The 27,960-nt window shown below is 44.4% G+C and overlaps 1 protein-coding gene across 1 annotated transcript in view; it reads right to left on the minus strand.

The window, feature by feature from the left end:
- Nucleotides 1-27,960, minus strand: part of FAM184B (family with sequence similarity 184 member B) — a 180,213-nt gene that overhangs the window by 46,563 nt on the left and 105,690 nt on the right. The window contains exons 2-7 of the mRNA XM_007957362.2: nt 16,291-17,049; nt 14,746-14,881; nt 12,407-12,546; nt 11,428-11,634; nt 8,377-8,487; nt 5,935-6,042 (exon numbers count right to left, since the gene is read on the minus strand). Of these exons, the coding sequence (XP_007955553.1) occupies nt 5,935-6,042; nt 8,377-8,487; nt 11,428-11,634; nt 12,407-12,546; nt 14,746-14,881; nt 16,291-17,049 (1,461 nt within the window). The remainder of the gene's footprint in view (nt 1-5,934; nt 6,043-8,376; nt 8,488-11,427; nt 11,635-12,406; nt 12,547-14,745; nt 14,882-16,290; nt 17,050-27,960) is intronic.

Consider the following 27,960-nt stretch of genomic DNA (forward strand, 5'->3'; position numbering starts at 1 on the left):
ACTCGAGCCTCGAGTTGCAATTTTGTAAGATTCTATGCTGCAAAATACCTTTCATGTGATGAAGAGCAAAGATGTCTCCTTGAAGACTAAGGTGTGCCTAACCCAAGCCATGGTATTTTCAGTCACCTCTTATACATGTAGAGCTGGACAATGAATAAGGAATACCGAAGAAGAGTTTATGCTTTAGAGTTGTGGTGTTGGAGAAGAATGCTAAGATACCATGGTCTGCTAAAAGGAATAACAAATCTGTCCTGGAAGAAAAGGAAGCCAGAGTGCTCCTTGGAAGTGAGAATGGCCAGACTTTGTCTCACCTACTTTGGTCATGTCATCAGAAGGAACCATTCCCTGGAGAAGGATATCATGCTTGGTAAAGTGGAGCCCTCAAGGCTGTTCAAAAGACTTTGAACAAAGGACTGTTAACACTGGGCTCAGGTAGAGTAAGGACCATGAGGCTGGCACAGGACTGGGCAGTGTTTTGTTCTGCTGTGCATAGGGTTGCTATGAGTTGGAGACAACTCAACGGCACCTAATAACAACAACAACAACTACAATGGGCAAAATACTGAATGATGCAGGAAACATCAAAAGAAGATGGAAGGAATACACAGAATCACTGTCCCAAAAAGAATTGGTCAAGATTCATCAATTTCAGGAGGTGGCATATGATCAAGAACCAATGGTATTTAAGGTAGAAGTTGAAGCTGCACTGAAGGAATTGGTGAAGAACAAGGCACCAGGAATTGACAGAATATCCATTGAGATGCTTCAACAAACAGATGCCACACTGAAGATGCTGCACTCATCTATGCCAAGAAATCTGGAAGACAGCTACCTGGCCAGCTGACTTGAGGAGATCCATATTTGTACCCATTCCAAAGAAAGGTGATCCCACAGAATGTGGAAATTATCGAATAATATCATTAACATCACACATGAGTAAAATCTTTTTTAATTATTATTTTAAAAATTATTTTTATTGTAAATATATAATAATTCAACATTTTTCAAGTGTACATTTTAGTGATATCAATTACTATAATCATATTGTGCAACTATCAACCATAATTGTTGCCAAATGTCCCATCACTGCTCCCTGACCTCACTGCTCCCTGCAGGATTCTGATTGGGTCATGACAAGGTCAGACTGACTCATGGCTCAGGAAGAGGTTGGAGGTGGGAGGCTGGAGGAGGTAATGGTGATAGTCCAGTGGAGAGATGATGTGGGCCTAGGGGAAGGTGAGGTCAAGGAGGTGACAGGCATGAGAAATGCTGATGGAATCAGAAAGAGATAGCTGGGAACCTACTGGATTTGAGAGGCATGAGCCAGCACCCTGTGTGTGCTAGTGGGTATGGATGGAGATGTGTGTGTGTGTGTGTGTGTGTGTGTGTGTGTCAGGGACAGACCTCAGGCCTCAGACCCCACCAGGCACAAGTGAAATCTTGCTGAAGATCATTCAAAAATGGTTGCAGCAGTATATTGACACGGGACTTCCAGAAACACAAGCTGGAATCAGAAGAGTATGTGGAATGAGGGATATCATTACTGATGTCAGACGGATCTTGGCTGAAAGCAAAGAATAACAGAAAGATGTTTACTTGTGTTTTATTGACTATGCAAAGCACTTGATTGTGTGGATCATAACAAATTATGGATAACATTGAGAAGAATGGGAATTATAGAGCACTTAATTGTGCTCATGAGGAACCTCTGTACATAGACCAGTGTCATTCAAACAGAACAAGGGGATTCTGCATGGTTTAAAATCAGGAAGGGAGTGCATCAGGGTTGTATCCTTTTGCCATACTTACTCAATCTATATGCTGAGTAAATAATCTGAGAAGCTGGACTATATGAAGAAGAGTGTGGCATCAGGATTGGAGGAAGACTCTAACAAACTGTGATATGCAGACAATATAATTTTGCTTGCTGAGAGTAAAGATGACTTGAAGCACTTACTGATGAAGATTAAAGACACCACTCTGCTGTATGGATTACACCTCAATATAAAGAAAACAAAAATCCTCACAATGGGACCAATAAGCAGCATTATGATAACTGGAGAGAAGACTGAAATTGTCAAAGATTTCATATTACTTGGTTCCACAATCAACACCAATGGAAGCAGCAGTCAAGAAATCAGATGACATATTGCACTGGGCAAATCTGCTGCAAAAGATCTCTTGAAAGTGCTGAAGAGTAAAGATGTCTCTTTCAAGACTAAGGTGCGCCTAGCCTAAGCCATGTTTTTTTTTTCAATTGCCTCATATGCACGTGAAAGCTGAATAGTGAATAGGAAGGCTAAAGAAGAGTTGATTCTTTTAAGTTGTGGTGTTGGTGAAGAATACTGAAAGTACCATGGAGTGTGAGAAGAACTAGCAAACCTATCCTGGAAGAAGTGCAGCCAGAATCCTCCTTGGAAGTGAGAATGACCAAACTTCATCTCACCTACTTTGGTCATGTTATCAGAAGGGACCATTCCTTGGAGAAGGATATTATTCTTGGTAAAGTGGAAGGTTGACAACAAAGGGGAAGGCCCTCAGTGAGATGGATAGACACCGTGGCTGCAAGGATGGGCTCAGCTATGACAGGGGTTGTGAGGCTGGCACAGGACTGGGCAGTGCTTTGTTCTGTTGTACATAGGGACATTATGAGTTGGAGCTGACTCGATGGCATCTAAAAACAACAACAACCATGCACATGGATCACCTATTTTAGAAGAAAACCTAATTTAAAAAAATACTAGCAAAGTCCATAAAGCTGCCTAATATAAGACACAGCACCAGATGTTTAATTCTATGACAAGATGTGCGCTTCTTGGGGATACAGATTTCTGCCCGCGGGCATTGAGCTCAGCAGCTGGCACATCCCAGATATTCCACAAATGACTGGAGAAGGAGTGAAAAATGTGCATACTGAGTTGAATCAAGTGGAACTGAGAGTTGCAGAGGTTCTTCTTACAGCTCTAGGCAGGAGGAGTCTAAACTTCTCTCTAGAAACCAAGCCCAGTGAGGGACAGTGTTCTGGAGAGATGAAGGTCAAATGAGGCTGAGTTTCATGGTGGATCAGCCCATGATTCACAACATGCACTTGTACTTTAAAATTATCAATTGGGGCAATTTCTGGCCTCCAGGAGACATTGGCCAATGTCTGGAGACATTGTTAAGGAGCTCTGGTGATGTTGTGGTTAAGGCATTCAGCTGCTAACCAAAAGGTCAGTGGTTCAACCCACTGGGCACTCCACAGAAGAAAGATGAAGCAGTCTGCTTCTGTAAAGATTTATAGTCTTGGGAACTCTAAGGGGCAGTACTACCCTGTCTTACAGGGTTGCTATAAGTTGGAATCAGCTTGATGGCAGTGGGTTTGGTTCTTGGTTTGGAGACATTCTTGGTTGTTACAATGGTGGGGAGGCTGCATTGGCAATGGATGGAAAGAGGCCAAGGATGCTGCTAAACATCCTACAACACACAGGACAGCCCCCCAACAAAGAATTATCCAGCCCCAAATGTCCCTAGTGCCTTGCTTGAGAAGCCCTGAGTGGAAGTGATACACAAACAAGTCAATGCCAATACTATTCTCTCTGTTAAACCCTTCCTTACTCACCACCCCTGGAACTTCTATGTCTTTGCTCTCAAACACACAGTCCTCATTTTCCAATTCATCAAGCTGATCTTAACCTCCTTTTTGAGGATCCCAGCCAGCTCTGCTCCATCTCCCTGCTGCCATCACTTTGAGAAGGTGAGAAATGCCCAGATATTTGAGGAATGACCTTTCTGAGAAATCCTGGAAGAGCTGGTGAAGAGTTCAACTGTCCCTGAAGCTGGGAGTTCTTCCAGAAGAGTGCTAGCTCAGGGGGCTGGCTCTTGACAAAGTAAGGGAGTGGGACAATTTTTGAGGATTTTTCATGCAGACATCTCAGAAGGGATAAGGATGGTGTTGGCTCAGGAAGCAGCCAGCACATCAAAGAAGGTGCCTCTGCATCATGAGGCTTCTCCTCCAGGCAAATCAGGGGCAGCAGGGCTGCTCAAGGACTCTCTCCACTTCTGGGGGTCAGGGGAGGAAGCACAAGGAGTCCTAGATGCTCTCTGGGACCCCAAGACACACTTGGGCCTCTTTTATACTTCAGGCATCCCGATAACGTGATGGAGTCCCTGAGTGGTACAGTTAATGTGCTTAGCTGCTAACAGAAAGGTTGGAAGTTCAAGTCCATCCAGAGGCACCTTGAAAGAAAGGCTTGGCAAACTACTTCCCAAAAAAAAACAGCCATTGGAAACTCTCTGGAGCACAGTTCTATTCTGACACACATGGGTCATCGTGAGTCGGAATCAACTCAATGACAACTAGATTTATTGGGAACGTGATGGTCCTGCAGTGAGAGTGGGTGATAAGAGCCACAGAGGCAGGGTTCCATCCTGGCCCAGATGCTTAGCTACTTGTGACTTGGCAAGTTACCTAACTCCTCTCACCTTCTGTTTCCTCTTCTGTAAAATGGGTGCATTGCAGGGTTGCTATGAACTTACAATGATGTCATAGATGGGAACAGAGCTCTATAACTGGCCAGCTCACATACAGGTTTCCATAATTATTTAAATCTACCTGCACTATAGTTTTAGCTCATGCTTACCCTGGTTACCTACAGGTCATCTCTGTGGAGGGTGCCATGAAAGCTGCTGGCAGGGTCTAAGTCCTGGAAGATGGGGTCAAGGGAGACAACTGCAGATGTGAGGTCACTTAGGCACATAAGGAATGGGTTAATAAGAGATGGGGGTTGAAGTGGTGAGATTCAGACTCGTATCTGTCATGTTCTCCCACCTGGGGTCTGAAATGGACTGAAAATTTGCAGCAGCATACAAATAACAGTGAGTTAAGGTGGATGTGGCTACAAAGACTAAGAGGGAAGCTGGAATCAAGGGGGTCATCCAAGCCAGGGCATCCTAACACTGACTGCTGTGGCTAGTTGCCATTGAGTTGATTCTGATTCATGGCAACTATGCACACACAGAGCAAAATGTTTCCCGGTCCTCCACCATCCTCACAATCAACAGCATGTTTAAGTCCATCATTGCAGCTAACGTGCCAATCCATCTCACTGAGTCTCTACATCCTCGTGGGCTCTCTGCCTCACCAAACATGATGTCCTTCTCTAACGACTGATCCCTCCTGATGATGTGTCCCAAGCAAGCAAGTTGGAGAATGTTCTGTGGCGATCCACATGTTTTCATTGGCTAATTTTCGGAAGGAGATGTCCAGGTCTTTATTCCTAAATCTGCCTTAGTCTGGAAGCCCTGCTGAAACCTGTGCATCCTGAGTGACCCCGCTAGTATGTGAAACGCTGGGGGCATAGCTTCCAGCATCACAGCAACGCAAGAGCCACCGCAGTATCCTAAACTGACCAGTTATATGATAAACTATAGTCACACACTGACTACATGAGAACTTTTTCTGACATCATTGATGCAGCGGATGTTACGTGAGTGTCTACCCTGTGCCAGTCACAGAGAGAAACAGTATTAGTTTCTGCCTCTTGGAGCAGCCTTTTTTGGAAGAGCTATTGTGAGAATAAATGAGATCACAGATGTGGGTGGCATGCGGTAAGGGGACTGTTCTCATGACTGCTGCAGCTCATGCTGGGCAGAATCAAAGGCCCCGTGCTAGTCAGGGCCCCCTTTCCCTGTCAGGCAGGTTGCTCTCCAACAGGGAGAGAAGGTCAACCTGACAAGCCTTGTTCTTTTCCAGACCACGTGGGTCATTACTCAGGACTCTCTTTTCTTCCAGGTTTTTGCAAATGGATTTTGTGGTGATTTTTTTCAGGCATGTTGGCAGTGCTGATGGGGGAAATAAAAGAGCCCATTAACATCAGCACGGGGCCACGGAAGTGCTAAAATGGACGGAGAAGAGAGACAGCCATCACTAGAGCAGAAAGAACCAGAGGTTACCTGGGTCTCCACAATACGGCAGCGCAGGCAGTCTGATTCCTGGGGCTTTTCCTCAGTTTTTTGGGGACGAACCTTATTTTGTTGGATAAATTCTTCTAGCCTTAAAACCTAAGCAGAAGAAAGGAAACACTAGGCAAGGAACAGTCCAAGCTCAGGGGTACCTGCTAATCTGGGGACCAATTGTCCTGGATCACTCCATTCTGGGGAGAGTGCACCATTATAGAATTCCCAAAGAGTCCTTCAGGAAATGCTGTCCTTCCAAAACAAGATGAGCCTAACAGGTTTATAGAGTCTGGGTGGCTCAGTGAAGAGCCCGACTGTCAGCCTAAAGGCTGCTGGTTCGAACCCACCTGGAGCCGTCTTGGAAGACACAGCCGGTGATCTGCTCCCAGAAGGTCACAGCTTTGTAAACCCTACAGAGCAGTTCTCTGCACCCATGGGGTCGCCAAAAGCTGGAATCTACTCAACTGCAACTAAGAACTACAACAACAGGCTTACAGTGGTCCGTGTTTTTAACAATTGATTACATACATACGTCTCTACAAGATCTGCAGGGTGGCTTCATTGCCCTTCCTACCACTCCTGGAAGGCCACTCTGTTTCTTTTGGGGAAAAGTTAGTTGGTGAAGAAAAGGAACACTATCTAAGAATTGGATGGATAAAAGGAGAGAAGAGTGGTTGGGAAGTTTTGTTAAGTTGCAAATGCTTAGTTTTGATTATTAATATTAGCTAACTAATTGGAATATATCAATTAAACAGTTCGCCTTTTCTTCTCTAGACTTTGAGAACAATGAGGCTAGTTACAATAAAGGAAACTCAGACACCATTATTAATAAGCCTTGTGGAAAACCTAACACTTGTCAGGCACCGAGCTAGGTACGAGAAGGGAAGGGGAAGGGACAGAGTGAGAGCAAGATGTGGTCGTTGTTAGCTGCTGATGCTATGACCCCATGAACAACAGAGCAAAATGCTGCCCCGTCCTGTGCCATCCCCGTGATGGGTTACAGATCAGACCATTCTGATCCATGGGGTTTTCATCGATTGATTTTCGGAAGTAGAATACCAGGCCTTTCTTGTTTTATTTTCAATTTTAGGTGGCATAATGGTTAAAGCATTTGGCTGTTAACTAAAAGGTCAGTAGTTTGAAACCACCAGCTGCTCCATGGGAGAAAGATGTGGCAGTCTGCTTCCATAAAGATTTACAGCCTTGGAAACCCTATGAGACAGTTCTAGTCTGTCCTATAGGGTCACTATGAGTCGAAGTTGACTCCATGGCAGTGGGTTATGGTTTTATACTCTGCAAAACATACATCAGTTCAACAGTTTCTAGAGGTACAATTTAATGACACTTACTACCTTCTTTGAGTTGTGCAACCATTCTCACCCTCCTTTCCTGAGCTGTTCTTAACATAAACTCACTGCTCCCTAAGATTCCTATCTAATCTTTTGAGTTGGTATTGTCAATTTGATCCCACATCAACTCACTGCCGTCGAGTCGGATCCGACTCATAGCAACCCCTCCTTGGGTTTCCAAGGCAGTATCACTACAGAAGTAGATTGTCCAGTCTTCCTTCTGAGGAGTGGCTGGTGGGTTTGAACTGCCAGCCCTCTGGTTAGCAGTCAAATGCCTTAGGCACTACGCCACCAGAGATAGCTCTTAAGAGAGCACACTGCTCAAGGCAGACATTCTTCACTAATGAAGCTAAGCTATGGTTTGGCTTTAAGAAGTCTTCAGGGGATAATTTTGGTTTCAGGTTTGAAAATTATTTCAGGGCAATAGTTTCAGGGGTTCATCCAGCTTGCTTAGCTCCAGAAAGTCTGGAGTGCATGGGAATTTAAAATTCTATTTTGTATCTTTCTCCTTTTGATCAGGATTATTCTATGTACTCTTTGATCAAAATGTTCAGTAATCAGCCCGGGACCATCCAGTTCTTCTGGTCTCACAGCAAAGGAGGCAGTTGTTCATGGAGGCAATTAGTCTCACATTCCATTTCCTCCTCCTATTCCTGACTCTTTTTATTCCTTGGTTATTCCAGACAGCTCTTTCTTCCTAGTTCTTCTTAGTCTGGAAGCATCACTAAAACCTGTTCAGCATCTCAGCAACTACACAAGGCTCCACTGACAGATGGTGGCTGCCGACAGGTGCATTGACCCAGAAATTGAAGCCAGGTCTCCCACATGAAAGGTGAGGATTCTACCACCGAACCACCACCGCTTCATTTCCTTTGTTGAGCCTCTATAAGTCAGGCTCTCTCACTCACAGCTAAATTCATCCCTCTGAGACAGCCTTCCTGTCCGGGTCAAACATCCTCTCCTTTCTTCCCAAGATGCTGCATGTACAGAGGTCAGGGGAGTCCCCGGGATTTCTGGCATCTCAGTTAACCAGAAACTCCCAGGGGCAGGCCGTCATCACTCCTGAGCATTGCATGAATCTGGGGCTCACCTCCAGCAGCGAGTTCTGCAGCTTCACATTTAGGGCTGCTTTCTCTTCTTCCAGCTGCTTTATTTCATTTTCTGACTTCTTCTTCACTTCCTCCAGCTGGGCTTCGACTTCCTAGAAGATTACAGAAAGAATTAACCACACAAGGCAGGAAGACCCAGATGGGACCCTTATCTACTCACACCCTGTCTTAGTCCCAAAGGGGTTCCAAGTAGCTGGCAAGAGTCATAAGCATGGTAAGGAAACATAAACTAGAAATACCTGAGAAGGCAAAAAGAAAACAAATGTTAAATTCACACCTCTAATATGCATTGGGCAAATCTGCTGCAAAAGACCTCTTTAAAGTATTAAAAAGCAAAGATGTCACTTTGCTGACTGAGATGCACCTGACCCAAGCCATGGCATTTTCAGTTGCCTCATGTGCATGTGAAAGCTGGACAAAGAAAAGGAAGATAGATGATTCAATGCATTTGAACTCTGGTGGGGTGAAAAATATGGCCTATATACCAGGGACTGCCAGAAAAGTGAACATATCAATCTTAGAAGAAGAAATCCAAGCAGAATGCTCCTTAGAAGCAAGGATGGTGAGACCTTGGCTAGCTTACTCTGCACCATCTATGTTCACAATAAAGGTGACTTATACTTCATTCTTTTCATAAAACATTCACGTTATTTGCTTTTCCAGCAAACATGAGAGACTAGGCTTTGCATTCCTCTCGGCAGAAAGCCACCCCTCTTTGTAGGGGTTGAGATAGCACACTGTGGTAGTTATGTTTGTGTGTCAACTTGGCTGGGCTTGGTTGAGTGGCTGGGCAGCTGGATGTAGTTATTCCCCATGATGAGACTGGTAATCAACTCCAGGGTACAATCTACTGTGAGCAGCCCAGTAGCTGCCTTTGGGTATGTGGTCTGCTTCCCATATATAAGAAACAGCTTTGGGGATGGTCTCTAGCTTAGGGAACACTTGGACCCTGCATGTAGCTGTGTCATTGTTCAGCAGCCTGCCATGCTCTGCCAACCTTGGGACTTATGATGGACTTAAGTTAATGGCCTGCCATGTGGTTTGGTAACATTGGGACTATGCCTTTTTACTTGTTAACCTTGGGCTTCTCAGCCTCAGCAGACAGCAGCTGTCTGAGTGAAGAAACACCTCTAGCTCCAGTGGGCCAGGAGCAGGAGGCAGAGCTGGACTCCAAGGTTGAGGGGCTTTCACTCAGCCCCTAGAGCCTGGCACTTTGAACTTGGACTTAAAGCCTCCAACCTATAAGAGAATAAATTCCTGTCTGTTAAGGCTATCCCATTTGTGGTATATCCTTGTCAGGTGGCACTAGGGAACCAAAACACACACAGAGGCTGAGAATCTTCTCCACAGATTCCTTACCTGCATTCATGCATGAGGCAGGGTGGTTTGGTGGTAGAATTCTCACCTTGCATGTGGGAGACCTAGCTTCAATTCCCGGCCAATGCACTTCAGACACAGCCACCATCTGTCAGTGGAGGCTTTTGTAGTTGCTATGATGCTGAACAGGTTTCAGTGAAGCTTCCAGACTAAGATGGACTAGGAAGAAAGGTCTGATGACTGGCTTCCAAAAATCAGCCAATGAAAACCTTATGGATCGCAATGGTGTGATCTGCAACCGACCATCAGGATGCTCCAAGTCCAGGCAGTGGTTTGCGCCATTGTGCACAGAGTCACCATGATTTGGGGGCCGACTTGGTGACTGCTAACAACACACCTAATGCCTAGGATTTCCTAGACACTCTCACACGTTTTGTTTCTCCACATGGTTTACTTCATTTAATCCTCAGAGCTACTCTCTAAGGCACTACTATTATCATCCCATTATACACATGAGGATGAGTTACAGTTTCCCCCTGGAAGGGTCCAGGTCAAATCACCTGCCATGGTCACATTTAGAGGATGTGCAGTTGGGATTTGCATCCAGACAGTCCACCAGGCCTGAGTGTTGTTTCATATTATTTTCCTCTGTTATGTGCAATAAGTTAAATTTCCCTAAATTAAACATTCTTATGAATGTTGGCAAAGAATGCTGAAAGTTCCATGGACTGCCAAAAGAACTAACCAATCTGTCCTGGAGGAAGTGCAGCCAGATGCTCCTTGGAAGCAAGAATGGCCAGACTTCATTTGACCTACTTCGGTCATGTTGTCAGACAGGACCATTCCCTGGAGAAGATGCTTGGTAAAGTGGAGGGTCAATGAAAAAGGGGAAGGGCCACAACAATAAACTCAGGTATAGCATGGATTGTGAGACTGGCACAGGACCAGGCAGTGTTTTGTTCTGCTGTACATAAGGTCGCTATGAGTCAGAGCTGACTTGACGGCATCTAACAACAACATGAAACAAATACACCCTCTGTCACTGATTCCACATCCTGTTGTCTCGTGGTCCTAAAGGTGTCTGTCCCCTGTGTCCTTCAAAAGGCTGTGACCTCCTTTTGGGCAGGGACTGTGTCTTTCATCTGTCTGGACCCAGGGAACTGGCTTAGGGCCAGCACACAACAGGAGCTCAGCAGATGTTTGAGGAAGAAAAGAAGAAATAAAACCAGAAAGAAAGGAGGTAGGAGAAAAGAAAAAGAAACAGAATGGTATCTGTTATGGGCTCAATTGTGTCCCCTAAATGTGACTTTATTTGGAAAGTTATTTTTGGTAGACACAATCAAAATAAGATGAGGTCATTAGGGTGGGCCCTAATTCAGTATGACTGATATTCTTCTAAGAAGAAGAGAAGAAACACAGAGACACAGGCACATAGAGAGAATGCCAGATGAAGGTGGAAACAAGAGATTGGCGCGATGCACCTACCAATCAAGGAACACCAAGCATTGCCGGGAACCACCAGAAGCTAGGAAGAGGCAGGATCTTCCCCTGGAGCCTTCAGACAGGGCATGGTCCTGCTGCCACCTTGATTACAGACTTCTAGCCTTCAGAACTGTGAGACAATGAATGTCTGCGGCTTTAAGCCATCCAGTTTGTGGCATTCTGTTACTGCATCCCTGGGAGACAAACACATTATCCTTCAAAGGAAATCTCACCTTCTGCAGCTTCTTCCGCTCAGCTTCCACAGACAAGTGAACTGATTTGATTTCCACTGTATGCTTCTTCACCAAGTCTTCCAGTCGCTTCACCAGCTGGTCTTTGAGATGTTTCTTCTCTTCTTCTGTCTGATGTCTGATTTTACGAAGGTCTTCTTCATATTTTTGCTTCATATGTTCTGTGTCAACACTTGCCTCTTTCTTGGTCTATAAAAAGAGAAAAAAAACCTTGGAAAATTGCTGGAATGGTGGTGGTGGGGGGAAGCAGGGACTCACCAATTCTGTTTTATACAAATTTTACCCATGTTTATATTCTGATTTTACAGTATGTGTCACAAGGTGCAAAAAATTTTACAAGGGCATATATTTGATATTTGTAAGAACTAGACTGTATCCACCATTGGAAAAGGGCTCTTTGGGATGGCCTATCGATTGCCACAGAATCAGATAGTCCAGCATACCACTGTCATTTTTAAAGAATGCTTTGTTGGTTTCTACTGAAGAACATATAATGGCATCCTAAGCAAGGTTATGGAGTCTCGGATGGTACAAAAGGTTAATGCATTTGGCTGCTAATTGAAAGGCTGGAGATTCGAGTCTACCTAGAGATACCTCAAAAGAAAGGTCTAGTGATCTACTTCAGGACAACCAGCCATTGAAAAACCCTATGGAGCACAGTTCTGCCAACACACATAGCATTCACTGATTTGGAGTCTACTCAACGGCACCTGGTTTTAAGCAAGTTTCTCAGGTGCTGACAATAAGGAGTTGGTTGTATTCTGCTTTATCCTAAATCTCCTACTTCTAAATGCCAAGAGATTGGCAGGAAGTTGGCTGGAAGTCCCCTCTCATCCATACTCCCCCAAACCTGGGACCTGCTAATTCCAAGTAGATCTATCCTGGTTGGGGACTGGCCTCTACCTCAAGCCCATTCCAGCCTGCTGTGACTTGCCCATCCCCAGGCCTGGTCGGACACTACCTGTGTATCTGTGCTTCCTTTTGGGCCTGGGCATGCCTTGGTAAAGGTCTGGTCCTGCTGAGGATGAAGATTGTGGGATTCCAAGTCATTCGCTTCTCCCATGACTTCTTTCTCTGAAATTAGCTCAGTCTTTGTGTCATCTGCAAGTGTAAGTTTCAACATCATTTGGAAGGTCCTTGTCTTGGCCTCATTTCCGAGGCCTCCCACAGTAAGGTCCCCGTTCCCCTATCCACTTGTTTGGTCCACTCCCCTATATAACCCTTGCTCCACGGTCTACTGGCCCTCAAGCATGGCCAAGGTCATGATTCTCATCTTTCATTAAGCAGCATCCTGAGCTAAATGTTTACTCTGCTCTGCTTTCCTAAACTAAGCGTCTCTAAATATTTTTAATTATTCTTTTCATAAGTTAAAAAAAATTTTTTTTCTTTTCTTTTTCACTTATGGAAAACATAATAAAAAAATGTTCCAATGAATGGTTAATGGTGATGGTTGAATACATAACGAACATAATTAGGGTCACTGAACTGTTTGGTGAAGATTGTAGAAATGGCAAATGTTTTGTTAACTATATATTTGCCACAATTAAAAAAAAATGTTCCAATCATCATGATGGTGGCACAGGACCAGGCACTGTTTTGTTCTGTTGTACATAGGGTCGTTCTAAGTCAGAACCAACTCGGTAGCACCTAATAACTACAATAACGTGAGAGATTCTGGAGTCCCTGGGTGGTGCATACAGTTAATGCAACCAAGTGCTAACAGATAGGCTGGTGGTTTGAATCCACCCAGAAACATCTCAGAAGAAAGGCCTGGTGATCGACTTCCAATAAATTGGCCACTGAAAGCCCTGTGGAGTAGTTCTACTCTAACACACATGGGTTCATCATGAGTGGAAGTCAGGGATCATAGCCCCAAGCCTGGCACATAGCAGGTGTTCACATAGCAGGTGCTGCTTAGTGGAAGGCTCTTTGGAATCAGATATTCTAACATGCAAATGCCAATCCTACCACCAACCATGCATCTAACCTTGATGCTGTCACTTTACCTGTCTCAGCCTCATTTCTTCATCTATAATGTGTGATACTGACAACACTCATCCCACAAAAATTATTGGGAAGATCCAGTCATGTGATGATGTGAAATCATGTTCAAGTGTAAAGAGTTGTCTATACGTGGCAGGAGAGCTCATGCTGAGAGGTTCAGGCACAATGGTGAGCCAGTGAGGAAATATCTGGGGGTAAAGGATCCTTTTGAATCATGCCATTTGTTATGGATTGAATTGTGTACCCTCGAAATATTCTTGGAATACTAACCCCTATACCTGTGGAAGCCATGGCTTGGGTCAGGCGCACTTTAGTCCTCAAAGTCACGTCTTCAACAAGGAACAAGGAAGATTGAAGAAGAATTGATGTCTTTGAATTGTGATGTTGGTGAAGAATATTGAATATACCATGGACTGCCAGAAGAACAAACAAATCTGTCTTGGAGGAAGTACAGCCAGAATGCTCCTTAGAAGCGAGTGAGGAAGGTCTCACTTACTTTGGTCATATTATCAGGAGTGACCAGTCCCTGGAGAAGGACATCATGGTTGGTAGCATAGAGGGTCAGCAGAAAAGAGGAAGACCCTCAAGAAGATGGACTGACACCATGGTTCCAACAATGGGCTCAAACACAGCATCAGTTGTGAGGATGGTGTAAAATTGGGCAGTGTTTTGTTTGGTGTACGTAGGGTCGCTATGAGTTGGAATCGACTCAGTGGCACCTATCAGCAACATACCTGTGGATATAATCCCTTTTCTGCAATAGAGTTTTCTTTGTTATGTTAATGAGGTCATATTAGAGTCAGGTGTGTCTTATGCCAATCACATTTGAGATATAAAAGAGCAGATTAGGCAGAGAGGCAAGCAAGCATGAATGGGGAAAAACAGATGCCACATGGAGATCTTCAAAGAATGTCCAGAGAAGGTGAGACAAGGATTTCTTCTCAAAGAAGACAGAGAGAGCCTTCCCTTAGAGCCGGCACCCTGAAATTTGACTTCTAGCCTCCTAAACTGTGAGATAATATATTAAATCCACCACTTGTGGTATTTCAATTATGGCAGCACTAGAGAACTAAGATACCAGTAGGTGATCAGCCTGCACTAGCGTTAGGTGAAGCTTCTCCAGGTGTCAACTTCCTTGGGCCCTGCAGGGATTGGGCTCATCCACCAGGTGGATTCAGAGGACATAGTCCTGCCCCTCCACTCTGCTTCCTTAACAATCTCAAGGCTGCAAGTAGCGCTAGGCCAACCTGGGCATTAACCTTCAATCTTTAAGGAAATCATTTCAAGGTATCTCACCAGTTTTCTGTGACACATGACATTCCTGAAGCATCAGTCTGTCCTTGGCAACAGCCAGCTTCTCCCCAAGTTTTTTGGCTGTGCTTTTCAACTCCAAGTTCTCCTGGCGAGCCTCTCTAAGCTGCACATCCAGGTCCTAAACAGACAGAGAGGTCTCATTTCTCAGTTTTGTGGTTATAGCTTTGAAGGGAGACATCTTTGTGCACAAACCATTCAGAGAATCTTTAAGGAAGGCAAGTGTACAGCATAAGTCCCTGGCCTCTGGAATTCAGTGGCTCAGAGGTCATCAAATCCTTGCCCATCCTGATTGGTGGGTGTGGGCAATGTTTAATCTTTCTGTGGTCAGATTAAATGAGATAAAGTGTCTGGTACAGAAAAAATGCTCAGGGAGTATTAGGAATACCAGCACCTGCTATTTTCAGAGATAGGGTTCTGTGGGTTTATGGGATTCCCATCACCAACTCAGACCATGACCTGGTTCTGCACAGAACACAAGTCCTCAAGATTATAGGTGTTATCCTGAAATGAGCAAAAACAAAAACAAACAAACAAACAAACCCCCAAAAACCAAACTCACTGCCATCAAGTCAGTTTAATTCGACTCATAGCGACCCCTCCTTGAGTTTCTGAGGCAGTATCTCTATGGAAGTAGATTGCCCAATCTTCCTTCCAAGGAGTGGCTGATGGGATTGAACCACCAGCCTTCTGCTTAGCAGTCAAATGCCTCAGGCACTATGCCACCAGAAAATTAGCAGGGCTTTAGAATTAGGCTGACCTGAGTTCAAAAACCGATTCTGCCTCTCAGTACTCGGTGCTCAGCTAGGAGCAGGATGGTGCAAATGGTTAAACACTCAACTGCTAACTGAAACGCAGGCAGTTCAATTCTACCCAGAGGCACCTCAAAAGAAAGGCCTGGGAATCTATTTTCAAAAAGTCAGCCACTGAAAACCCTATAGAGCACAGTTCTACTCTGACATACATGGGGTCACCACGAGTTGAAGTTGACTCAATGGCAATTAATTACCACTCAGCTACGCCAGTCCTTAGGAGCTCTGGTGGTGTAGTGGTTAAGGCATTTTGGCTACTAACCAAGAGGTTGGTGGTTCAAACCCACCAGTTGCTCCTTGGAAGAAAGATGAGGCCATCTACTTCCATAAAGATTTACAGCCTTGGAAACCCAGTAGGGGTTGCTATGAGTCGGAATCAACTCAATGCCAGTGTGTTTTGTTTGGTTTTGGAGGCCAGTCCTTAAGCCTCCCAATTTGAATCTTGTTTTCTCAACTGTAAACTCCAACTCTCTAAGCTTTTTGAGGTCAGGGACCAGGACTAGCTTACCACATATCTCTGCCCATATCTCCAGGCCAAACTATGGGCAGCTGTTCACTAAATATTTGCTGAGTAACTGTAGTTGAGTTCAACAGAAATAATAATGCCCACCTTGGTGGAAGTCAAGTGCCTAGCACAGGCCTGGCACATAGTAGATGTTCCACACTAGGGGCCGTACTTATTATCCAATTTGAAAGTCAGGAAGGAATCATGCTTTACCTGGATCCTTTCCTTCAGCTTCTGGGCATACTTCTTCAGGTCACTTATCTTGCGACCCCTGTGCTCCAGATCCCCTTCCAGCTTCCTGACCTGGGCCTGCAGGGCTGACTCCTGTACCTGGAAGTTCTTGCGGAGGTCTGTCTCCTTCTCCTGCCATTGCCACAGGGCCTCGCTCACTGACTGCTGCATGGCCTGCCTGATGGCCTCATTCTCCCGCTCATAGGTGGCCTGCAGCTCCTCAGCCTTGCGGGCATAGTCCTTGCTCAGCTGCTGGTTTTCCACACGCAGTCGCTCCACCTCCAGCAGGACCTCCTGCATCTCAGGGCCATGGCCCTGGCCCAGCTCTGCCTTGTTGTTGGCACTCTCTTGTGGAGGGCGGCCCCACTCAGGCGCCTCATGGCTGGTCAGGTGCCGGAGCCTCTTCTCATAGTCAGCCTTGAGTTCCAGCATCTCCCTGGACAGGGTCAGGATCCTCTCGGCATGCTCTGCCTCCACCCTCAGTTCTCGCTCTTTGGTCTCCAGCCTGTAAGTGGCTGACTCGGCCAGAGCCTCTTGGGTCAGCCTCTTCTGCAGCTGCAGGGCATTCTCCAGGGTCTGAATGCGCTGCAGAAGGATGTTTTCCTCTGCGCGGCCCTGGTCCTGCAGGAGGCTGGCCTTGGTCTCTGCGACTGCATTCTGGAGCTCCTCCTCGTGGGCCTCTCGCAGGGCTTCCATGCTGGCTTCGGCTTCATCCTGGCGGGTGTTCAGGGCATAGATCACCTGCAGGAAAATCAACAGAGCCCAGTCAGTGTGAGGAGTGTGTGTGTGTAAGGGGCCTCCCCCATGGTGGTGTCTTATAGTTAGGGGCTTTCAATGGCCCCACATCTGAACAGAGGTTGTTTTTTTTTTAAGTAGTTTACTAGAAATTATTCGCAGATGAAACCAGTAAAGATGTGGGATAGGGACAGGGATGAAGCAAAACAAAGGGGTGATATTGCACAGACCCACAGAGTAGCTTTGACTTAATTCCACAGATGGCCTCTTGTGTCCAATGGGAATCCAGTGAAGGGTTTTCATGTAGAGAAGTGCAAATAGATTAGATGTGATCTAATTTATTCAAAAGCACACTTTCTGAAAAGAACAGCAAATTGCATCCAGCAACATATATAAACTATTCTATACCATGACCAAGTGGGATTTATCCCAGGAATGAAATGTTGGTTTAACATCCCAAAATCGATTGAGGTAATATACTACATCAACCAAATAAAGGACAAACGGATACAGAAATGGATACAGAAAAATAATTTGATAAATTTGATACCCTTTCATGATAAAAAACATTCAACAAACTAGAAATAGAAGGAAACTTCTTCAACCCCATAAAGGGCATCTTTAAAAAACCCATAGTTAACATCATACTTAATGGTAAAAGACTGAATGCTTTCCTCATAAAATCAGTAGCAGGGCAAGGATGACTGCTCTTGCCACTTCTATTCAACATTGTACTGGAGATTCTAGCCAGGACAATTAGCAAGAAAATGATCTAAAATTTCATTTCAAGATTTTTAAATAATGTATGCTCATTTGCTTGACCCCACTTTTTCGCTTTGCCTTAATATATCCAGGTGAAAGGTCAGGCATGCTCTCTTGTCACTAATTTCGCAGCACTGAGGCACTCACCCCTGTCTAAGGTAGATTTGGTAGCAGTGGGAGTGTGGGCACAAGTGTCTGATCACTGGTCCTGTACAGCAGTTGAGGCCATACTGGGAAGGGGTGTTGGTCACCAACTGTCATCGACCCAGTTGTGCTGAAGCAGATGGGACCACCCATCCAGTGAGCAGTGCAGCAGGTGTGGCATGTATGGCTGCATAGAGTCAGTGGCTCCTGACTAATGAGGAAAAAGACAAAGAAGGGGGATAAAAGGAAGGAAAAAAGAGAAATAGTTATAAATACATAAAGTTGGAGGGAAGATGGAAGAAATAAGAAGAAAGAAAAAACTAAAAGGAATAAGTGGCAAAGGAGCAGCACAAGTGCCGGCTGCCAAACACACAAGTGTGGTGGCTATGGCTGGAGAGAGTTGTGGGTTCTTGTCTGATGGAGAAGAAAGAAAAAGGAGGGGAAGAAGAAGAAACACTGAGCAAGTGGGCGGTCTTTCCAAGGGTTTCGGGCTTTACTTGGTAAAGCAGAGGGTCAGTGAAAAGGGAGAAGACCCTCAAGGAGACATACTGACACAGTGGCTGATGAGCTCAAGGATAGCAACAGAGGGTGGTGCAGGACCAGGAGTGGTTCATTCTGCTGTACACAGGATTGCTATGAGTTGGAACTAACTCGATGGCACCTAGCAACAATGGCTTGCTTTCAGAGAAAACTTCAGTGGTGGGCCTGTTAAGGTCTGAGAGGTTGAGTGCTGTAGGTTTAACAAAGTTGTCATGAATGGCTTATGAATGTCAGATCCATCAAATCTGGCCACAGGAGTCCAAAGTGGAATGGAAAAGCAAAAAAAGAAGTAGTATTTGTTGAGTGCCTAGAGTACTCCTATTGGGCTAGCTAACTTAACTGTTTTTCAAATTAATCTTCTGACAATTCTACAAAATGGATACTGTTATCCTATTTTACCAATGAGGAAACTAACATTGGGTGAGGTTAATTTAAGAAGATAGTGGTAGTTCAGTGGTAGATTTCCTGCTTTTCATTCTGGACACTAAGGAAACCTGGTAGTGCAAAGGTTAAGCACTCGGCTGCTGAATCAGACATCAGTGGTTCAAATCTACCAGTGACTCTCCGAGAGAAAAGACCTGGCTATTTGCTCCTGTAAGGATTACAGCCTAGGAAACCCTATGAGACAGTTCTACTCTGCCATCGAGGGTTACTATGAGTTGAAATCAACTCGTGGTACACAACATGAAGGAGATTCCCAGCCAATACACATCATGCATGGTCACCACCCAAATGCCAATGGAGCCTCACATGTTGCTATGATACTGAATAAGTTTCAGTGGCGCTTCCAGACTAAGATAGACTAGGAAAAAAGACCTGGTGATCTCCTTCCAAAAAGTCAGCCAAGGAAACACCTATGAATCCTAATCATCCAATTGCTCTGTGCATGAGCCAGACGCTGACTCCACAGCAGCTAAAAACAACATAACAACTTAAAATGTTGGCGATGTGGCATGGTGCTTGAAAGGAGGCTTTAGAGGCTGCGAAGCCTGGGCCCACATCCTAGCTCTAGGTCTATGACCTTGAACCGCAGTCACTGAACCTCTCTGAGTCTCAGAGAGCTGACCTATGGCATGGAGAGAGCAACACCTACTTCACAGACTTGTTTCAATCTGTATGCTGAGCAAATAATCTGAGAAGGTGGACTATATAAAGCAGAACACATCATCAAGATCGGAGGAAGGCTTACTGGCATCCTGTGATATGCAGATGACACAACCTTGCTCGCTGAAACTGAAGAAGACTTGAAGCACTTACTGATGAAGATCAAAGACTACAGTCTTCAGTATGGATTACACTTCAACATAAAGAAAATAAAAATCCTCACAAATGGACCAATAAACAACATCACAGTAAGTGGAGAAAAGATTGAAGTTGTCAAGGATTTCATTTTACTTGGATCCACAATCAATGGCCATGGAAGCAGCAGTCAAGAAATCAAATTATGTATTGAATTGGGCAAATCTGCTACTTTAAAGTACTGAAGAGCTTCTTTAAAGCACTGAAGAACAAAGATGTCACTTTGAAGACGAATGTGCTCCTGACCCAACCCACGATACTTTCTTTTTTTTTTTCACCTACTTTGGTCATGTTGTCAGAAGGGACCATTCCCTGGAGAAGGACATCATGCTTGGTAAAGTGGAGGGTCAATGAAAAAGGGGAAGGCCCTCAACAAGACAGACCGACTCAGTGGCTGCAACAATGGGCTCAGGTACAATAAGGATTGTGGGGCTGGTGCAGGACCGAGTAGTGCTTCATTCTGTTGCACACAGATTTGTGATCAGTCAGAGCTGACCCAGCAGCAGCTAACAACAACACTGAAGGGGTCAGCGGCACCTAACAACAACACTGAGGGCCTGTCAGTACTCTGTGCATTTTCCTACCAAACCCAAAGAAGTATAAAAGAAATAGATATTTCTTTGAGTTTGGTAGGAAAAAGGGAGTTCTGGTGGTGTAGTGCCTAAGGCATTTGACTGCTGAACAGAAGGCTGGCCATTCAAACCCACCAGCCACTCCTTGGAAGGAAGGTGGGGCAATCTACTTCCGTAGTGATACTGCCTGAGAAACCCAAGGAGGGGTTGCTATGAGTCAACTGACTTTACAGCAGTGATTTTTTTTTTTTTTTTTTTTTTACTGGATACTTGCTCATGTCGCCTCTTGTTCTTTCTCTCTGTATACCTTCTCTCACCCTACTGTTGACATATTGGTTGAATACCAAGCCCTTGGCTCAGTTAACCTGGCACAGAGACATAGTCACAGCCCCTTGAGCTTAGTCTTATAGAGCTGTGTTTCCATACTGTTTCAGGTCAGCCAGGGCATACTGGGAGAGGTCACTTGTGCACCACAGTGGGGAGAACAGAAGAGGCTGCTGGTGGGGAAGCCACTTGCCAGGGCTCTAGCTGCCTGGGCTGAGAGGGTCAATATATCTCAGCATGTGTGTGGACATGTGCACACACGTGCACCCGGGAGGCAAAGTTTTCCTAGCAATTCTACTGTGAGAAGGGTACTCAGCTCCCACTACCATCAGACAAAGATCTGCTTGTTGGCCTTGTGAAACTGGTCAGGGTTGTACTACCTGGAAGCTGATCACTCTGGGCCCTCTTGTTCAGCCAACCCGTGATATTTTCAATCACCTCATATGCATATGAATAAGGAAGATCACAGAAGACTTGATGCATTTGCCTTGTAGTATTGCAAAGAATATCGACTCTCCTATGGACTGCTACAAGAAGGAACAAATCAGCCTTGGAGGCAGTACAGCTGGAATGCTCCTTAGAAGCGAGAATGGCCAGACTTCACCTCTCGTACTCTGATCATGTGAGAACGGACCAGTCCCAGGAGAAGGATATCATGCTCGATAAAGGAGACAGTCAGAAAGAAAAAGAGAAGACCCTCAGTGAGATGGACTGACACAGTGGCCGCAATGATGGGCTCAAGTGCGGCCACGGTTGTGAGGATGGTGCAGGACCGGGCAGTGTCTCATTCTGCAGTGTACGTAAGTTGAAACCAACTCAACGGTGCCTAGCAACAACAATCTGCTTGCAGATTAGATGATATATAAATCTAAAACCTTAGCAGCAATGCTAGCACTCAATAAACCTTCATGAAATATTATGTTGCTATTGTTACTTCCATAGTGATACTGCCTCGGAAACCCAAGGAGGGGTCGCTATGAGTCGGGTCTGACTCGACGGCACATAACAAACAACAACAACAATTGTTGTTGTTGTTAAGTGCCGTCGAGTTGTTTCTGACTCATAGCGACCCCATGCACAGCAGAACGAAACACTGCCCTATCCCGCGCCAGCCCCACAATCCCTGCTATACTTGAGCCCATCATTGCAGCCACCATATCAATCCATCTCATTGAAGGCCTCCCCCTCTTTCGTTGACCCTCCACCCTACCAAGCATGATATCCTTCTCCAGGGAATGGTCCCTTCTTACAACATGACCAAAATAGGTCTCCAATAAACAATTGTTACTATTGTTAATATGACTGTCAAAAGTCATTGAGCCAAAAACTCACAGAGCTGAGGTTCAGACTCAAACCTTTCTGTCCAAAGTTAAAAGATATGGAAAATAACCTTGTTGAGAATTAAGCTGATAATATTCATTCATTCAAAAAATGTTTTTAGCATTTACTATGTGTCAGGCACCGGGAATACAAAACAAAACAGACCTTTCTTTTGAGGGATTATTATGGGCTAGTAACATTTAGTATAATAATACACATTTAGTAGACTGTATTATTTGTCCAAGGATCCCTGACAGTGCAATGGTTAAGTGCTTGGCTGCTAACCAAAAGGTTGGCGGTTCGAACCTATCAGCAGCTCCCGTAAAGATTGTTGTTGTTGTCATGTGCCATCAAGTCGGGCCCGACTCATAGCAACACCTCCTTGGGTTTCCGAGGCAGTATCACTATTGAAGTAGGATTGCCCAACCTTCCTTCCGAGGAGTGGCTGGTGGGTTTGAACCGCCAGCCTTCTGGTAAGCAGTCAAGTGCTTTAGGCACTACGCTACCAGAGCTCCTCCCATAAAGATTACAGCTTAGGAAACTTTATAGGACAGTTCTACTCTGTAATACAGGGCTGTTTGAGTTGGAATTAACTTAACATCACACAACAACACTATTTGTCCACAGTTTTCCCCACCTTCCCCTTCCTTGCTGTGGCCCTTCGACATTGTGGCTAGAGTTTACTTTTTTCCCCCATTGACGTTGGCCTTGGCTGTGAATGTGTGTGGATCTTTTGTAAGCAGAGGCTTTTAATGCATTTATGGGTTTTCACTTGCCCTCTTGTGCTTCTACCACCTGCCATGAAAAGATCACACCCAGGGTAGCCACCCGTTCCAGAACTAGGACATGTGGAGTAAGGCTGGAACTCAGTCCAAATCCTGGAGTTAGCCTGGCACAGCCCAGCTGAGAGCAGCTGACACACTTGTCACAGGACACTGAAATTTTTTAGAGTTATTTGTTACACAGCATTACTGCAGGAAAGTCTGACTAATAATACATAAAAGGGGAGAGAAGTGAGGCAATTAGTACATACAGGGGTATTTAAAGTGCTTTGCTATAAATCTGACGAGGCACAGAGTAAGGCACACAGGAGGGGACTGTTGTAGGAATTCCCCCCCTCCCCCCTGCATCATAGGTGGATCTCTCCCATCAACACAAATGCGTTGTCTAATTTTTATCCTTAACCAACAACCTTATTTTGGCTCCAATGCCCCCCGTTTCACTGTACCCCTTTATAGCAAACTCCTCAAGTATGTGATTTATACCCATTGTCACTAATTTCTCATCTCCTGTTCTCTCTTGAACCCTCTTCAATCGGGCTTTCACTCCAACTAAAAGTGGTAGACTTCTCACCTTCCTTGTGGGAAGGGCTCTAGATTTGACTCCCAGCCAGTGCACCTCATGTGCAGCCCCACCCCTCTGTCAGTGGAGACTCACATGTTGCTCTGATACCGAACAGGCTTCAGTGGAGACTGAAGAAAGACAGACTAGAAAGAGAGTCCTGGCAACCTATTTCTGAAAAATCTGTCAATGAAAACCCTACGAAGCATAATGGACCAGTCCACAAATGATCGTGGGGATGGGGCAGGACCAGTGAGCATTTCCTGCCATTGTGCACGGGGTCACCATGAGTCAGGGGCCAACTTGACAGCAGCTAACACCAACAACCACAAATCCACCAAAATAGGCCATCAAGATCACAAGTGACGCCCATGTTGCTAAAATAAATGGTCCATGCTCAGTCTCCATCTCTTCAACTTCTCAGCAGCATTTGGCATAAGAAATCACTTCTTCCTCCCTGAAACACTCTTCACTAAGCCTTCAGAATACAACGTCCTCCTATTTCACTATCCTACTTGAGAATATTCTTTCTCATCTCCTGGGCTAGTCCTTTTCATCTCTCAGTTCTTCAAAAAGAGCCTCAGAGCTTATGCCCAAACCATTTTCTCTTCTCTATGTCCAGACATTCATTTGGAGATCTCATCCAATCCTAAGGCTTTATGCATGATCTTTTGCTAATGACTCCAAGTTGATATGTCCAGGCTAAGCCTGTCACATGAACTTCAGACCCACATAATCTGCTGCCTACCCATTATCTCCTGGTGGCATAGTGCCTAAGGCATTTGACTGCTAACCAGAGCCTGGCAGTTCAAACCCACCAGCCACTCCTCGAAAGGAAGGCTGGGCAATCTACTTCCATAGTGATACCATCTTGGAAACCCAAGAAGGGGTCACTATGAGTCAGATTCAACTTCCTGTCAGTGACTATTTTATTATTTTTAATTAAACAACCATTTCAAATTAAATTCTGGATTTTTCCTTTAACACCTATTCTTCCCATAATATTCCCCATCTCACTTTTTTTTTTTTTTTAAATTTTAAGAGCTTGTTTTACATTCAACGTTATGTGTACATTTAGTTTCATTCCCCATTTACCATGTCCAACCCTAACCCAGTCTCCTCCCCTCTCCATCTCATTTGATGGCAATAAGCGTGTTGCTGTTGTTGTGAGGTGCTGTTGAGTCTTCTCTGACTCACAGCAACTCTATGTACAGCAGAAGGAAACACTTCCCGGTCCTGTGCCAGCCTCACAAACCCTCCTATGCCCGAGCCCATTTCCTGCAGTCACTGTGTTAATGCATCTTGTTGAGGGCCTTCCCCACTTTCATTGGCCCTCTGCTTCACCAAGCATGACATTCTTCTCCAGAGCATGGTCTCTTCTGACTATGTGACCAAAGTAGGTGAGACAAAGTCTGGCCATTCTCGCTTCCAAGGAGCATGAAGAAGAATGTGGCATCAAGATTGGAGGGAGAATCATTAACAACCTGCGATATGCTGACGACACAACTTTGCTTGCTGAAAGTGAGGATGACTTGAAGTACTTAACTGATTAAGAGTCAAGAATACAGTCTGCAGTATGGATTACATCTCAATATAAGGAAAACAAAAATCCTCACAACTGGACCTTTAAGCTGCATCATGATAAATGGAGGAAAGATCGAGGTTGTCAAAGACTTCACATTGCTTGATTCTATGATCGATGCCAATGGAAGCAGCAGTCAGGGCATGAGATGATGTATAGCATTGGGCAAGTCGGCTGCAAAAGACCTCTTTCAGGCACTGAAGAGCAAGGATGTCTCCTTGAGGACTAGGTCCGCCTACACAAGCCATGATATTTTTAATTGCCTCATATGCATGTGAGAGCTGGACAATGAATAAGGAAGACCAAAGAAGAATTGATGCTTTTGAGTTGTAGTGCTGGTGAAGAATGCTGAAAGTATCATGGACTGCTAAAAGAACTCACAAATATGTCCTGGAGTTACTGCAGCCAGATTGCTCCTTGGAAGCGAGAATGGCTAGACTTCGTCTCACCTACTTTGATCATGTTATCAGAAGGGATCACTCCCTAGAGAAGGATGTCACGCTTGGTAAGGTGGAGGGTCGACAAAAGAAGGGAAGGCCCGCAAGAAAATGGATTGACACAGTGGCTGTGGCGATGGGCTCAGGTATAGCACAGATTGTGGAGCTGGCGCGGGACTGGGTGCTGTTTCGTTCTGCTGTGCATAGGGTCGCTATGAATCAGAGATGACTTGACAGCACCTAACAACAACAACAAGGAGCATTCTGGCTGCACTTCTTCCTGGACAGATTTGTTAGTTCTTTTAGCAGTCCATGGTACTTTCAACATTCTTCGCCAGCACCACAACTCAAAAGCATCAACTCTTCTTGGGTCTTCCTTATTCATTGTCCAGATCTCACATGCATATGAGGTGGCTGAAAATACCATGGCTTGGATCAGGCACATATTAGTCTCCAAGGAGACATCTTTGCTTTTCAGCACTTGAAAGAGGTCTTTTGCAACAGATCTGCCCAATGTAATAATGTCTTTTGATGTCTTGACTGCTGCTTCCATTGGCGCTGACTGTAGAACCAAGCAATATGAAGTCTTTGACAACTTCAATCTTTTCTCCATTTATCATGATGCTGCTTACAGGTCCAGTTGTGAGGATTTTTGTTTTCTTTATAATAAAGTGTAATCCATAGTGCAGACTGTAGTCTTTAATTTTCATCAGTAAGTGCTTCTAGTCATCCTCACTTTCAGCAAACAAAGTTGTGTTGTCTGCATATCTTAGGTTGTTAATGATCCTTCCCCCAATCCTGATGCCATGTTTTTCTTCATATTGTCCAGTTCTTGGGTTATTTGCTCACTATACAGATTGAAGAAGTATGGTGAAAGGATCCAGCCCTGGCACACTCCCTTCCTGGTTTTAAACCATGCAGTATCCATTTCTGTTTGAACAACTGCCTCCTGGTCTATGTACAAGTTCCTCATGAGCACAATGAAGTGTTCTGGAATTCTCATTCTTCTCAATGTTATCCACAGTTTTTTATGATCCACACAATCGAATGCCTTTGCATAGTCAACAAAACATAACTAAACATCTTTCTGGTATTCTTTGCTTTGAGACAAAATCCATCTGACATTAGCTATGATATCCCTCTCTCCACGCCCCCTTCTGAATCTAGCTTATTTCTGGAAGTTCTCTGTCAATATACTGCTGCAACCATTTTTGGATTATCTTCAGTAAGATTTTATTTGCGTGTGATATCAATGATATTGTTTGATAATTTCCACATTCTGTGGGATCACTTTTCTTTGGAATGGGTACAAATATGGATCTCTTCCAGTAAGTTGGCCTGGTAGCTGTCTTTCAAATCTCTTGGCATAGATGAGTTAGGGCCTCCAGCACAGCATCCATTTGTTGAAATATCTCAGTGGGTATTTCATCAATACCTGGAGCCTCATTTTTCCCAATTCCTTTATTGCAGCTTTGACTTCTTCCTTCAGTATCATTGGTTCTTGATCACATGCCACCCCCTGAAATGGATGATAATTTATCAATTCTTTTTGATACAGTGATTCTGTGAATTCCTTCCATATTCTTTTGATATTTCCTGCATCATTCAACATCTTGCCCATGGAATCTTTCAATATTCCAATTTGAGGCTTAAATGTTTTCCTCAGTTCTTTCAGCTTGAGAAATGCCAAGTGTGTTCTTCACTTCTGGTTTTCCAACTCCAGGTCCCTGAACATTTCGTGATAATAACTGACTTTGTCTTCTTGAGCTGCTCTTTGAAATCTTCTGTTCAGCTTTTTTATCCTGTCAATTCTTGCATTGCTTTAGCTACTCTCCATTCAAAGGCAAGTTTCAGAGTTTCTTCTGACATCAATTTTGATCTTTTCTTCCTTTCCTGTCTTTTTAATGACCTCTTGCTTTCTTCATGGGTGATGTTCTTGATGTCATCCTACAATTCCTTTGGTTTTTGGTCACTGGTGTTGAATGCATCAAATCTATTCTTTAGGTGGTCTCTAAATTCAGGAGGGACATATTCAAGGTCATATTTTGGCTCTCATGGACTTAGTTTCATTATCGTTAGCTTCAACTTGAACTTGCATATGAGCCTTGATTGACTCTTCCACAGTCAGCTCCTGGCCTTGGTTTGGCTGGAGATATTAGCTTCTCCATCACCTCTTGCCACAGATGTAGTCAATCTGATTTCTGTGTACTCCATCTGGTGAAGTCCACATGTATAGCAACCATTTTTGTTGTTGAAAAAAGGTATTTGCAATGAATAAGTGGTTGGTCTTGCAAAATTCTATCATGCAATCTCCAGCAACATTTCTATCACCAAGACCATATTTTCCAACTATCACTGATTGTTCTTTGTTTCCAACTTTTGCATTCTAATCACCAATGATAATTAACACATCTTGATTGCATGTTCAGTCATTTTCAGACTGCAGAAGTTGATAAAAATCTTCCGTTTCTTCATCTTTGGCTTTGGTGGTTGGTGTGTAAATTTGAATAACAGTAGTATTAACTGGTCTTCCTTGTAGGCATATGTATATTATGCTATCACTAACAGCACTGTACTTCAGGATAGATCTTGTTAC

This window comes from Orycteropus afer, unplaced genomic scaffold (genome assembly GCF_000298275.1).
Source record: "Orycteropus afer afer isolate SDZICR_OR568_19922 unplaced genomic scaffold, OryAfe1.0 scaffold00733, whole genome shotgun sequence".
NCBI classification, from domain to species: Eukaryota; Metazoa; Chordata; class Mammalia; order Tubulidentata; family Orycteropodidae; genus Orycteropus; species Orycteropus afer.